Source organism: Nematolebias whitei, chromosome 9 (genome assembly GCF_014905685.2).
Source record: "Nematolebias whitei isolate Nwh7 chromosome 9, NemWhi1, whole genome shotgun sequence".
NCBI classification, from domain to species: Eukaryota; Metazoa; Chordata; class Actinopteri; order Cyprinodontiformes; family Rivulidae; genus Nematolebias; species Nematolebias whitei.
Window position 1 is genome coordinate 10,716,724 of NC_056506.1, and position 15,891 is coordinate 10,732,614.

General features: G+C 40.3%; 1 protein-coding gene across 1 annotated transcript in view; it reads right to left on the reverse strand.

Annotated features, from left to right (window-relative positions):
- The window catches only part of tgs1 (trimethylguanosine synthase 1), a gene marked incomplete in the record, with an annotated part of 304,266 nt that overhangs the window by 276,894 nt on the left and 11,481 nt on the right, over positions 1–15,891 (reverse strand). The window contains 1 exon segment of the mRNA XM_037682064.1: positions 10,000–10,067. Within this exon segment, the coding sequence (XP_037537992.1) occupies positions 10,000–10,067 (68 nt within the window).

Consider the following 15,891-nt stretch of genomic DNA (forward strand, 5'->3'; position numbering starts at 1 on the left):
ATATGCTAATTTTTTGGGACAGGCATTTTGGGTTTTCATGAGCTGTATGCCATAATCATCAGTATTAAAACAATTAAAGACCTGAAATATTTCAGTTGGTGTGCAATGAATCTGAAATATATGAAAGTTTCATTTTTATCATTACATTATGGAAAATAATGACCTTTATCACAATATGCTAATTTTTTGAGAAGGACCTGTATATATCAATCAACCTTTATTTATACAGGTAAATCCCATTGAGCCTCGAGGACTCATTTACAAGAGAGACCTGATTAAATAATATATATCAATGGTAGTGTAATATAAGCAGCAGTGTGAATATAAACAGTAGTGCAAATGTAAACAGTAGTATGAATGTAAACAGTAGTATGAATATAAACAGTAGTGCAAATGTAAACAGTAGTGTGAATGTAACAGTAGTATGAATATGAACAGTGCTATGAATATGAACAGTAGTATGAATATAAACAGTAGTTTAAATATTAAGAGTAGTGCAAATGTAAACAGTAGTGCAAATTGAATGAGCACATGAGCGTGTGTTGAGTGTATAACCCGTTTTTTAATGATGCAGAGTTCAATGTTAAAAAGTTTTTGTCTTGTGTGGAAATGTGTGAAAGTTTTGTGTATTAAGGCGGTACAAGAGGGAGGGGAGGCAGAGCAGGCAGAGAGTTCTGCATCCTGACTGCCTGATGAACAGGGCTGTCTCTCAGTCTGCTAGTTCAAGCTTGGAGACTCCACAGTCTCCTCCCTGATGGCAGCAGGCTGAAGAAGCTATGTAGTGGGTGCGAGGGATCACCCGCCATGCAGAGGGCTTTCCGAGTGAGGCGGGTACTGTGTAAGACATGTAGTGAGGGGAAGGAGGTGCCGACGATCTTCTCGGCTCCAGCTCTTTTCAGCTTGCGGAGAAAGTAGAGGCGCTGGCGAGCCTCTAGGCCAGTGATGCAGTGCTCCTGCTCCAGGACAGGTCCTCTGAGACGTGCACTCCCAGAAACTTGGTGCTGCTCACTCTCTCAACAGTAGTACCATTGATGGTCAGAGGAGCATGCTGGGCGTGCATCTTCCTGAAGTCCACAACAATCTCCTTTGTCTTATCCACGTTCAGAGAGAGACTGTTGTGACCGCACCACAAGGCCAGGCGGCTCACCTCGTTCCTGTAGTCTGTCTCATCATTGTTGCTGATGAGACCCACCACAGACTTATCATCCGCAAACTTGACAAAGTAGTTGGAGCTGTATGATGTGCAGTCGTGTGTCAGAAGGGTGAATAGAAGTGGGCTCAGCACGCTGTATTCACTGTGATGGTGCTGGATGTGTTACTGCCGACCCGTACTGCCTGTGGTCTCCCGGTCAGGAAGTCTAGCAGCCAGTTGCATAATGAGAAGTTCAGCCCCAGACTGTCCAGTTTAAGGATGAGCTGTTGGGTGATGATGGTGTTGAATGCCAAGCTGAAGTCAATGAAGAGCATTCTAACATAAAAGTCCTTAGTGTCCAGATGTGTGAGGGCTGTGTGGAAGGCAGAGGAGATGGCGTCGTCGGTCGAACGATTTGGCCAATATGCAAACTGGAAGGGATCCAGGGAGGCAGGAAGGACAGAGTTGATGTGCTTCGTGACTTGCCGTTCGAAGCACTTCATCAGGATGGGGGTGAGTGCCATCGGACGATAGTTATTGAGGCAAGAGGGCGATGCCTTCTTTGGGACAGGGATGATGGTGGTGGCTTTGAAACAAGTGGGGACAATGGTCTGACTCAGCGAGATGTTAAAGATATCCGGGAAGACCAACTGCAAGGTCCACTGCACAGTCCTTCAGCACACAACCAGGTATGTTGTCAGGACCAGAAGCTTTTCGGACATTGATCTTGATGAATGATCGCCTTACACTGTCCGTGGACAGCGTCAGCACCTGGTCACCAGGAGAGGGGAAGAGTTTCTATGCAGATGTGCTGTTACATGCCTCAAACCGATGTAGAGATAAACCTGCGTCCCTGAATGTCATATTATAACCTACTTTTATTTCTGTAAATGAGAAGTTCATTCTGTAAAGATGTTTCTGAAAAAGAAAAAAAGCAACTTCTCATCCCTTGAACAACTGAGACATTCCACCCCCACCCCACTTCAGAACCTGGGACAGTTTAAAGTTTGTTTTCAGCATCTCTAACTCTGGAAAGTGTCAAAAGAAGACTTTTATGGTTGGGAAGACAACCAAAGATCCATACATCTGAATAATATTGGAACACCCTTTCTGTGAACCCCACAAAATGGACGTTTGAGTTAACACAGATCACCCAGGATGTCCTGGTATCAACTTGTAACAGCCTCCGACCAGTTTACCCTTCAACGATCATAAATAACAGGAAGCCTTGTCCCTCTTCAAAGGAATTCCAGCCGTGACACTTGGGTTCCATTTCTAGCATGCAGAAAACGGACAGACTTTTTATTCACATTCTAGTAGAATTAATACGTTTTTTCTGTAATGAAAGAATTGCTTACTGGGAATAACTAAATAACTGCCTTGTTGTTTCCCTTACAGCTGACAAGAACCTGTGTAGCCCAAAAGTTTACAAACTTGTTTTCTGTTTATCCATCCATCCATCCATTATCTTTACCCGCTTATTCCATTTTGGATCACGGGGGTCGCCAGTGCCCATGTCCAGCAATCACTGTGCGAGGGGCGGGGTACACCATGGACGGGTCACAAGTCCTCCGCGCTTACCCCGCTTCTGCTTCCTGTCGCGCCGCTTATGACGCTTCCGCTGTGGGCGTGATGAAGGAGTGAGGGTCGGTGATGGTACCGGCTTCAAAAGCAGGCCGCAGTCACTTAGCTCTTCTTTGAGTTTGCTGTTTATTCCTAAAAGTGTGTTTTTTCCGACATCAAGCAGGAACTCACGGCTATACTTGCGTTTTAGGACATGTAGACATGACGAAGACGTACAAGCACATTCCGGCTCGCAGGACAAAGAAAACGAAAACACCGTTTTGTCGGGAGAGAGAGAAGCCGCAGCATGTGCACGCACCGCCATCTTGGAAAGAACATGGTAGGCCCGTTGGACCTCTCTTCCACCAACTGTCATGAAAACTCTTCTGTGCTCTCACTCATGTGTTACTTGCACAGTACAAGGCTAAAGACAAAAGAAAATATAAACTGACACAAAGATCATTCAAACTGATCAATTCATTGTATTACCATATGGTTACTGTGCGAAAATGAAAATCTTGAAACAAGGCCGCCATCTTGGATTTTCAAATAATAATAATAATATCCTGATGCATGCTCAATAATCGAGGTAGAAAAATCTAAAAAAGTTCAATCTGGTCCTCTGGACATTCAAAAAAAAAAAAAAAAGCAAAACAACAAAAAATGTAGAAACGTTTCGTCTCTCATCCGAGAGACTTCCTCAGTCTGAGGTGCTGTATTCAGCTCAGTCTCTTAAATAGCACCTTCTCAGAATGGATCAACCAGTTTTGCTGCTGACAACCAAAACCAGCTGATCACATGCTCAAGAAGGACCATCAGCCTAACAATGGATCATTAGCACACTGATGGCTGTTTACTATTCGCAGAGGGCTGAGTGATACTAGCAATCACAGCATTGTAAGAGGGGGACAATTGAACCCGTAGGCCTCCACCCCTGTTTAATGATGGACGGTTTCTTTTCACAAAGATGGCCTCCTTTACTCTTCTCTCAAACCATCGTTCCTCTCTATCCAGGATGTGCACATCTTCATCCTTGAAAGAGTGACCGCTGGCCTGGAGATGAGTGTAGACCGCAGAGTCCTGGCCTGATGATGTTGATCTTCTGTGCTGGGCCATCCTTTTGGCCAGTGGCTGTTTTGTTTCCCCGATGTAAGACTGATCACAGCCCTCCTGACACTGAACAGCATACACAATATTACTCTGTTTGTGCCGGGGGACTGGATCTTTGGGATGAACCAGTCTTTGCCGTAATGTATTTTGGGGTTTAAAAGCCACCGGGACGTTATGTTTAGAAAATAAACGTCTCAGTTTCTCTGATACTCTCTCAACATAAGGAATGACCACTGGTCTGGGTCTGGGTTCCTCCTTTTCACCTGTTGGCTGACTGGAGTCCTGTTTGGGTTTCTTCTCTGCTTTCAGGAAGGCCCAGTTAGGATATCCACATTGCTCTAGAGCCTGTCTTGTGTGGGATTTCTCCTTCTGCCTGGCTCCTGAGCTAGTGGGGATGCTGTCTGCTCTGTGATACAGAGTCCTGATGACTCCTAACTTGTGCTCCAAAGGGTGATGGGAGTCAAACTGCAAATACTGGTCTGTGTGGGTGGGTTTGCGGTACACCTCAGTTTGCAAATGTCCTCTATCAGAGACTGAGACCTCACAGTCCAAGAAAGCCAACTTGCCATTTTTTTCATCTTCTCGTGTGAACTTGATGTATCTATCCACAGAGTTGATGTGGTCAGTAAAATGTTGGACTTCCTGAGATTTAATTTTAACCCAGGTGGTGTCCCTGAAAAGGACGTCAAGGCTCTCTTTTCTACCTCCTCCATGTACAGGTTGGCAACAATAGGAGAAACTGGAGAACCCATAGCACACCCATGTTTCTGCCTATAATATTGCTCCCCATATGTGAAGTAGGTTGACTGCAGGCACAGTTTCAAGAGTTGACACAGTTGTTCTGTGGAAAGTGTGGTCCTGCTGCTCAGAGTGGTGTCTGATTTTAATTTTAAACTGACCACCTCTACTGCATCATCAACAGGAATGCACGTAAAGAGTGATGTGACATCAAAAGAGACCATTGTTTCATCAGTCTCCATGATGACATCCCTCACCTTATCCACAAAGTCCATGGTGTTCTGTATGTGGTGTTCTGAGCTGCCAACTAAAGGGATGAGTACAGACGCCAGATATTTGGAAACATTGTAAGTGACAGAGTTAATCATGCTAACGATTGGTCTTAAAGGTACACCTTGTTTGTGGATTTTATTTTTGCTAATAATACTTTATTTGTATAGCACCTTTCAAACAAATGTTACCAAGTGCTTCACATTAATCAATTAAAACAACATCATGAATGACATCAGAAACACAAAAGTATACCAAATCAATTAAAATACATAAGAAAAAAAAAAAAGAAATTTAGATATTAAACACTTTATTAAACAAGTAAGTTTTAACTAATGAGTTAAAAGAAAACTATGAAGAGGCCTGTCTAATATTTAAAAGAAGAGCATTCCAAAAATTAGGAGCCCTGACCATAAAAACCCTCCATCCTTCTGTCAACAGTCAAACTCTGGGAGTGGAAAGTAATAACAGATTTAAGGATCTGCGATTGTGTAGTATGTCATATAGGGATATATTCATACAATTTTTCACGAGTTCTTCATTTTTCTGACTGTGTAAATGTCGTGCATTGAATTTAACAGAAATGCGAACGAGAGACGTTATTATCTTTGACCCATCAAATGAATGCGGTCATTTATTTTCAGAATCAAAGTTTAACATCAAACATTTACATTAATTTGGCAAAATATGAAAATAATAACAGACAAGTTTCACAGATAATGGACATCAATCACACGGCGGTGACTGAGGACTTTGCTTCAGATATTTCTAAGATATCTGTTATGATCTTAGGAGAAAGGAGAGTTTAAGATGGAAATGGAGATTTATCTTACAGAGAGATGGGTGAGGGAATTAATCTGTTTGACCAGAAACGTGCACGCTCCTTCAGATCTCAGCTTGCCCACGGTACACTTGGTCGAAAATAGAACCTTCTACCTGGTTGATGATAAAATCAGCGTCGGCGTAGGGTTCCTTTCTGACTCTTTCAGCGTCTCCGTGAGGACTGCCAAACCCTTAGAGAGTCGTACGAGGTTATCCAAACAGAAGTTATAATCCCAAAACGTCTCTGGATCATCTTGAATGCGTTTGCATCCAAGAACTCTGAACTCCTTTCATCTCTTTAGCTCTTACACTCTAGCTCTTTAACTCCATCACTCTTCAGCACTCTGTGTGGAACTCTCCGAGCTCTGCAGCATCAGCCTCTCTAAGAACCGGGAAGTTGCCACATTTTAAATGAGTTGACTTCCGGGTCAATTTAGAGCTTTCTGATTCGTGGATGGACCAGAATAGAGGTGTGGTTTGTGATGTAAGATGTTATCAAATTCAAGGTCAGAGAATAAGATTGTTTAACAACAGACAGAGAGATTATTGCAGAAAACCAGACTTCGTGGAGTCAAACTCTGCTGTATCTTCTCAAATAGTTAAACATGACATTTCTTCTCAGTAAACATTTTAGTTGACCGAAGCCTGAACTTTAACATACTTACAAAACTTGCTCATTGCAGACAGAAAAATCAAGAAATGCATATTAACCTGATTTCTTCTTTGAATGAGGAATAAAAATCATTACTTACTGTTTATGTAAAATAAAAATGAGTAGTTCTCTTCAACCTGTAAGCATTGAGTGAACTAACACAATTTGATTATCAAACATTTGTAAAATAGTAATGATCATAGAGAATTGTCTTTTCTACTTGATTAATTCAAGAAAGAAAGTCTCCAGATGGTTCAAACTGTATTTCTGGATGCAGATCAATGAAATAACAGTCTCTGTCCATCTGATCAGATTTGAGGTCAGATCAGGTTCACTACAATTGCAAGAAGGGATATAGGGGGTAAGAAGCTCAGATAGATATGATGGCGCAATACCATTCAGGGATTTAAAAACAAACAAAATTTTGAAGTCAATTTTAAAAACCAGAGGGAGCCAGTGCAATGAAGTCAGAATAGGAGTGATGTGCTGATATTTATGGGATCTTGTGAGAACTCTAGCTGCAGTGTTTTGTACTAGTTGAGACGATTAAGAGAACTTTGGGGTAGACCAGAAAATAAAGAGTTACAGTAATCAAGATGACAGGAGACAAGGGCATGAATAAGAGTTTCTGCATCAGTTAAAGAGATAAATGCTCTGATTTTGGCAATATTCCTAATTTGAAAAAAATGTTTTAGTGATGTTCTTAAAATGTTTAGAAAAACTAAGATCAGAATCAAAGGTCACCCCCAAATTTATGGCTTCATGAGTGCAGTTAAAACTAAGAATAGAAAGGGACTGAACTACTAAATCCCTTTTGGTCTTGGGTCCAAACACCATCACCTCAGTTTTATCGTTGTTGAGTGAAAGAAAATGATCAGAAATCCAGGTTTTGATGTCTGTAAGACAGAGGGTAAGTTTATTGAGTGTAGAGAGGTCTGATAGGTTAATAGCCAAATAAATATGGGAATCTTCTGCATAAAAATTAAAAGAAACATTGAATTTATGAATAACCTGACCAAGTGATAGCATATAAATAGAAAATAATAGTGGCCAATCTGGCATGTTTGACAAATACTTAAAAGAGAATCATCTTACCAAACGTAGTATCACAATTTGCAAGATTTTTCTATTATCAATTGCACTACAGTAGTCCCTCGCTTTTTTGCGGTCCGTTTAACGTGGACTCACTCTATCAGGTTTTTTTTGTGTACAGCAGTCCAAAAAATTGTGCTTTTTTTACCACACGATCCTGTACAGAACTCATGTGGATGTGAAAAGTTAATGACAAAAAATAATTTGGACAGGCACTGCCATTTTGTAGTTTTCTTTCATTCAAACCCCAACTGTACTCGCCACTCATAAGGACTACATTGCCCTTAATCCAATGCTGTAGTGCCTCCAGCCGGCCAGTTTTCTGCCAAACAGTATTTTTGCAAAGCGACGTCATGACTGCTGAACCGGCCTTTCAAACGTAAAATTTAATTCATGTCACACGGAAAAGTTTTTTTTTTTTAAGAAAATTCAACTTTACAAACGTAAGATTCAAATGAAAGTGTAAATCGTGTCAGGACATGTTTCTTTAAGAAACAGAATGTTGAGCTGGTGACCTGGGCGTTGACTGGCTGTTACCATCCGTTTACCTTTTTCAACTAAACTTCAAGCGTTACTACTTCGTTATGGTTTCTAAAAGTTCTGTGTGTTCAAAAGTCTCTGTCGGCGAACTGAAATGCGAGAAATTCTTTGTAACCGAAATGCTTAGTAACCCGGGTGCTGATTGGCTCAATCACTGTCACGTCTGTTTAACTCGGCCGCTGATTGGCTGTTTCACTAGCTGATGGTCGCTAACACACTAGTAGCAGGGGGTTTATTTATCTCCACTATTTTTCAACTGGACAGTTCCCAAATGTTTGTGTTCAAACGTTTCTGGCGGCGAACCAACACGCCAGTGGAAGATGCTAACGATTAAAGAGAAAGTCTAACTTCTGGACAAACTTTAAGATTGCCGTACCTATGCGGCTGTTGCTGGCCGCTTACAGCACGTTTGTTAAGATGAAAGCTACAAAGTGGTCTTGTGGATTAATGAGTGCAGGGAAAAAAACAAAACATCACTTTGGATACCAACACCAAAGTTGAAACAACTTTACTGTTTTATCATCTCTCAGCAAGCAGCACGGAGGAAGAGAGGAAGAGAAATGGTGATGTAATTGAGGAGCGGAAAGCGGGGGCATGGCGATGTAAATAAGGAGCGGGGAGCAATTTGGATTAAAAAGTGTTTCTCTGCACGGAGAGGCTGTGTCCGCTGACAGCAGGAGTGGAGAAGTTTGTTAACACGAGTTCAAAAATCTGATTACCGAGGAGGTCTACAGGTCTGAACAAGTTTTTAACATGGACAAACCGGCCTGTTCTGGAAAAGGATGCCATCTCGCACTTTTATTATGAAGGATGAAGGCAAAGCACCTGGTTTCATCTCATCTTCATCACCTTCATCGTCATCACTGGACAGATAATTCTTCATCTCCATCTCTTCTTCATCTTCTCTGGTGAGTACCCATTTAGATTTTTTTCATTCAACCTTTATTTAGACAGGTTAATCCCATTAAGCCTCGTGGACTCATTTACAAGAGAGACCTGAACCTGACCTTTTTAAAAGGTTTAAGAGTTTAGAATTTATTAGGAACATTGCAAGAGTGTGGGAAGGGTTTAAAACACCAATACATACCTGTATATAATAAATTACTACCGTACTTAATACTATTACTGTAAATACTAAAATAAACTACTACTTAATACTACTACTTGTGTACATAATTTTCTTCCATCTCAGCACTAAAGTGTACTTGAACTTGAACTACTGGGCGGGTGTGGCTGAGTGGTTAGAGCAGTCGTCCTCCAATGCGAGAGTTGGGGTTCGGATCCACCAGCAGTCACATGTCGAAGTGTCCCTGGGCAAGACACTGAACCCCTCATAGCCTCTGATGTGAGTCCCATCAGTGTATGAATGTGATCTAAAAAGCACTGATTAGTCTCTTTAGAATGATTTGTTCAATTAGCTCTGTAGAGCTTTAGTAGAGTGCTGTACGAATGGGTAAATGAGGACACAGATTGTAGTGTAAAATGCTTTGAGTATCTTGAAATAAGATAGAAAGGCGCTGTAGAAGTACAGTCCATTTACCATTTACTGTAGCCCTACTTCACGGTTTTTCACGTATCGCGGGCCGGGCTGGAACCTAACACCCGTGATAAATAAGCTCACACTGTATTTGTGAATAATATTTCTCTCTGTAGATTGTTTGGAAATGATCTTTGACACTTTCCAGTTTGATGGACCTTTCTAAAGTCATTGCTGATGGCTTTCTGCCTTGGTGTTGGGTTAACAAATACCTGTATGCTCCAGAGCCGCAAAAACTCCTGCTTTTCTCAAGGTGGCTCCACTGATGATGATCAGTTAATCATTACGTTTGATCAGCAGCTACTGAAACTCTGAAATCTCAGTTTTTCCTTACACAGCTAGAAATATTTTGTTTCTATTTGATAAATAATGACACTGTGAAATATGTTTTTGATTTTGTTCACCTGATGTTTGAATCGTTTTAGAAGCTGGTAGACCATATCAGTTTCACTGTTTTCTCATAAATTAAAGTCTGAAACTGAAAGAGGGATGTGAGCTGTGTGGACAGTAAAAGAACACACAATCTGGGGTAGAATAAAGTACCTTGAACTTCACAGTGTGCTTGGTCAGACGGAAACAGTCTCTTATCAGAGCGAAACAACTCTCTGTCCCTGTTCAAAGACAAAACACACAAAAACACCATGAACACAAAAAGCTCAGACACCACAATAAATCATCTTTAATTGTTTTCTTAATGTTAACAGGACTTATAATGTCAATAACTCAATAGGAAAGAATTTAGAAGGAAACCTAGGTTTAAAAAATGCAATGAAATGTTTGCATTTGTGTGTACTCAAACTAATTTGATATGGCTTTAATTCCAGCCTTCATTCTTGGAAAAACACTTGCCGTCAAATAAAGCACATCTCATCCACTTGAACCACATTCCAGCTGTCCCAGCAGGGTCCATGTCAGCTCCATGATGACAATTCATTACTGTATTTCTGCCACAATTTACTGCTGTAGCTAAACATGTTTATATATAAACAGTGTATATAACCCTAACTCGAATGTATACAGGTGCTGGTCATAAAATTAGAATATCGTGAAAAAGCTGATTTATTTCAGTAATTCCATTCAAAAAGTGAAACTTGTACATTATATTCATTCATTGCACTGATATATTCAAATGTTTATTTATTTTAATGTTGATGATTATAACTGACAACTAATGAAAACCCCAAATTCAGTATCTCAGAAAATTAGAATATTGTGAAAAGGTTCAATACTGAAGACACCTGGTGCCACACTCTAATCAGGTAATTAACTTAAAACACTTGGAAAGGCCGTTAAATCAGTCTATATCAGGCTCAGTCTAGATCTGTAGGCTACACAAGCATGGGGAAGATTGCTGACTTGACAGTTGTCCAAAAGATGACCATTACACAAGGAGGGCAAAACACAAATGGTCATTGCTAAAGAGGTTGGCTGTTCACAAAGCTCTGTGTCCAAGCACATTAATAGAGAGGTGAAGGGAAGGAAATTATGTGGTATAAAAAAAGTGTACAAGCCATAGGGATAACCACACCCTGGAGAGAATTGTGAAACAAAACCCATCACAAAACATGGGGGAGATTCACAAAGGGTGGACTGCAGCTGAAGTCAGTGCTTCAAAAACCACCACACATAGGGCTGGGTACCTTTCTAAAAAGTTTGGTATTGGTACCGGGGTCAGTACCTTCACTTCGGTGTTGGTTCCTGGACGGTTCTTTTTTCGGTACCAATTTTGTAATTAATATCAATTCTAACAAGAAGAAAATTACGTTGCACATTACTGTACAAATCGTGAGTTTTATTTTTTAACTTTGGCATTTTTCCATTCCAAGCAGTTTTCTTACATAAAAATAAATAATTTCCAGGTCAAAAGAACAGTTTCAAACCAGTGACACGTCAGTATCTAATACTCACTGCTACACACTGAAGACCTTTTCACTTAGCAGTTTTTCTTCAGAAACAAATTGTAAATGGTAAATGGACTGTACTTATATAGCACCTTTCTATCTTATTGAGATACTCAAAGCGCTTTACACTACAATCTGTGTCCTAATTTACCCATTCATACAGCACTCTATTATATCTCTACAAAGCTAATTGAACAAATCATTCTCAATTGACTAATCAGTGCTTTATCACATTCATACACCGATGGGACACACATCGGAGGCAGTGAGGATTCAGTGTCTTGCCCAGGGACACTTCAGCATGTGACTGCTGGTGGATTCGAACTCCCAACTCTTGCCTTGAAGGACTAATGCTCTAACCACTCAGCCACAGCCGCCCCAACAAAGAAAGAAACAACATGTCTGCTTTCTCTGGACACAAACAAGCTGGCTCCTGACTGATGGTGTCTCCAGCAGCAGAAAATATTCGCTCTGAGGGATGATGCTTGTTGCACACACAGATATCTGATTGTCAAGTTTGACAGCACTGGCAAAGTGTCCCTCACATTCCACCAGCAGGTCACTGGATTCACTGAGGTTAGGGTTGATACAGACTTCTGCACCTCTGTGTCTCTTCCTGAACCTTCTCTGTGGTTCTCTGGGGTTTAGGGCTCTTATAATCTCCTTAATTGACATTAGAACACAAAACAAACAATAACATGGTTGTGTTATTATTGCTCAAAAAACAATATCTAAGCTGAGAGATAAAAGCTTAAATGGTCAACAATATCCTTTACAACTTACTTACCTACACCATGCAGCCTCCACTGTAGAAAAAGGCAGTAAACTTTTAACAACCAAGTTTGTGATTGTCCTGTCTCCCCCCCAAGTGCCAAAGCACTTCATCAGTCCGAGGAGCTCCAACAAACTCAGTCTTATAAATAGCACCATCTCATAATGGATCAACTAGTTTGATGGTGATAAGATGGTTCCTGGAGTCCGCCCTCTCCCTCGTCAACTCCTCTGAGGCAGCCATAGCCAAAGTGGTTCAAAACATCCAAGTTCACGCTTCATAATCCAGGTAGAAAATCCAACAAATTTCAGTCAGGTCCTCTGGACAGTTTGGATTTGTTTTGAGGCTGCTTTGCTACATGTAGCACAGAAGGAACATTGAAAATGATGAATCTCAAGACTATCAAGGCATTATGGAGGGAAACATTTTGCCCAGTGTCAGAAAGCTCTGCCTCAATCACAGCTCATGGTCTTCTAACCAAATAATGGACTAAAATATACAGTTAAAAACATGCAAGAATGGCTGAGGGACTGCAGACTTTATTCCTGTTGAACATCTGTGAACAGATGTGGAAACTGAGGTATGACATTCAAACGTGAGACAGATGGAGACATTTGGTCAGCAAGAGTGAGCCGAACTTCCTGTTGGTGAATGCACATCTCATTGTGGCGTACAAAGATCACTTGTTGACAGTGATCGCTGCTACAGCTGCTGCTACTGCTACAGCTGCTGCTACAGCTGCTGCTACAGCTGCTGGTACAAATGATTACCGTCATTTCTAGACCATAAGCCGTTAATTTTTTTACAGGCTTTGAAAATAGGCTTATACAATGCTTAGTAGTGGTGTAATGGTATACGTGGATGTATTGAACCGTTTCCATACAGCATGTTCGGTCCACGTGTGTACATTTTCGGTTATTTTTTCACTCATTAAATGTTATTAACGAAGATTATTAGGAACTAAAGTTCCTAAGCATGTTTCAGCATGGCGCTAGTTATTGTTACAAAGTCTTGTAGCACGCGTAGCATTAGCAGCCTAGCATCTCATTGCGGTCTCCTGTTTGGGAACATTATGCCTTTCTTGGTAAAAGACAAGTGAAATCCAAAGCTGTGTGTCGACGTTGTTTCACGGAGATTGGATCTGCAGCAGGCAACACGTCTAACTTATTAACACAGTTGAAACATCATCATCCGAATGTGAGCGTCTCTTCTAGCAGTTTGGTTGGTGCAAAGACCGATAACAGCAGCATTTAAACAACCTTTATCAGGTAATTCAGATCGGTCCAGAGCAATAACACAAGCTGTAGGAGTTTTTAAAGCTCTGGATCTACGTTTCTGTTGTTGATGAGCCAGTTTTAAAGTTATTGAGCCCCGCCACGACATCGAATCAACACTTCAACCAAAAAGTTGTAGCAGCACTTTATGAAAATATAAAACTGATATTGTCAACAAGCCCTATATCCCAGATTAAAGCCCTGCCCTGATGATGATGAGCGAGAGATTCAACCACCTAATAACAAAATTTATGGCCGTTCAATATTGTTATTTTATTATTATTATCTAATTAACTTTTTTATATTAAAATTATAATTTTATTAACTCCATTTTTTTATTTTTTTTATCTCTTTGAGTTGTTTGTAGTCTGAGGATGTCAATGAGTTCCTCTTCAGGAAAATCATTCACCAGAGATCACCTCCAGCTGAGAAGTCTGTGATGACTGAACTCTTTTGTGAACTTTTCCAGGGACAAGAAGTAGCAAGTCCCTTCTGGAACAAGTCGAAGACGAGGTTGTGAGTACACAGCTTCATGATGCCCTTCTTTAGTGGAAAGACACGGCCAAATACAGCCACACTGCAAAATTAACAAAGGTCTACCTCTTTATTACTGCTACCGTTGCTAGTGAGAGGATTTTCTCCACTGGTGGATATATTCACTGCAACTGGATCTGTGCTTTTGGCAGAAAATGTAAATAAGTTGGTCTTTTTGGCCAAAAACTTAAAAATTGATTAGTTAGATCATAAACGGTCTGTTGCTGCTTATTGTTCTGGTGCTGACAATTATTGTATCTATTAAGATTTTTATTATTGTTAGTATAGTTTATTTATTGTAAAGAGTGCCGTTTATTTAAAATATCATCCAAATGGGTCGCTTTTATTTATTTTTATACAAACGTATTGTTTATTTGACATATTTTCAAAATAAACATTTTGTAAGTCATTATTTTGGCCTTTTTTGTACCGAAAATTAACCGAACCAAGTCCTCCTTGAAACTGAACTGAACGGAAATGTGATTTTAGCATACCGTTACACCCCAAATGCTGAGGCTAATTTATGGATTTTTTTGAATGAGCTAACTAACTTCATGCCACCAAAACATTTAGTGTCGTCACACCTGGGGGCTCACGTAACTGCCCAACACACGTCTCTCTTGGTGGGTCCTCGTGACTCAGGTTGTTTTCACACCTGATAGTTTGTTAAACTCGGTTAGGTTGGGGACCAATATTCATAACATTTTGTTTACATTTGAAGTGTTGCGTTTGCATTCACACTGCACTGTGCAGTCTAGCCAACCTGTTCAAACCAACCTGTTCCGCCACTCACCTCTGGTGGCGCTGCACCAAGAACTACTGAAAGAAATGACACAAAAGCCTCTGAAGAAGACACTTCTTCTTCTTCTTCTTCTTCTTCTTCTTCTTTTGGAAATAAAAACAAAAATGGAGTGGCATCAAATTTTAGCGGTTTTAGGAGTTCTTATTTGTCATTTTTCAACAGTGGACTCAGCTAAGTGTAAGATGAGGCAAAGACCATGGAGAATGTTGTTTTTCACAAGACAAGTTGACAGCTCCATATGAGGTAACAGAAATGCATGTTTGTTTGCCATGTGTTATAGTCCACTTCCTGCTTGAGGAGCGGTGCCCGGTCTGCTTACATTCACAATGTACTCTAACCTCGCTAGAGTTTTCTTCTACCGGACCGAGATCTAGGTTTTAGACTGGGCCAGAGTTCGCCTTTTTGTTCCGTGACAGAGATCGATGGCATTGTTCACACCTCCCCAAACGAACTGGACTTCATAGGCAAACGGGCTAGAGTTTGGGACAACTGGGCTGGTTTGAATGCACCCTCAGTGAGACTACCTGTAAAAATACAGCAGCCCCACACTACTTCACAATTCATTTTCGCGGACTCGCCCTATCGCGGTTTTTCAAAAATAAGATTGGACATGGCACACAATTGGCTGATTGATGGATAAGCCGAACGATCAGTATGGAATTTTTATTATAAAAAAAAATATTTTAAATTATTTAGCACCTGCTGCACCTTTGTGCAGCCCACAGATGAAAGAGAAGCTTCCTCCTGCAGCTACTCCTCCCTCCTCTGTCAATATCTATTCTGCAATGCAGAAGTGGGCATGGCCGAGAGAGCAGAGCACAGCCGAGTTAGAGAGCTGAGTTCATGAAATCTGTGCTCTTTTAGAGCATTTAGAGTTTAGAAACATTGTTTAGAAAATTGCAAGAAGGTGGGAAGGGTTGAAAACACCTTAATTTATATAAATATATGTATATATACATATATATATGTATATATACATACATACATACATATACATACATACATACATATATATACATACATACATACATACATACATATATATATATATACATACATATATATACATACATATACATACATATATATACATACATATACATACATATATATATACATACATATACATACATATATATATACATACATATA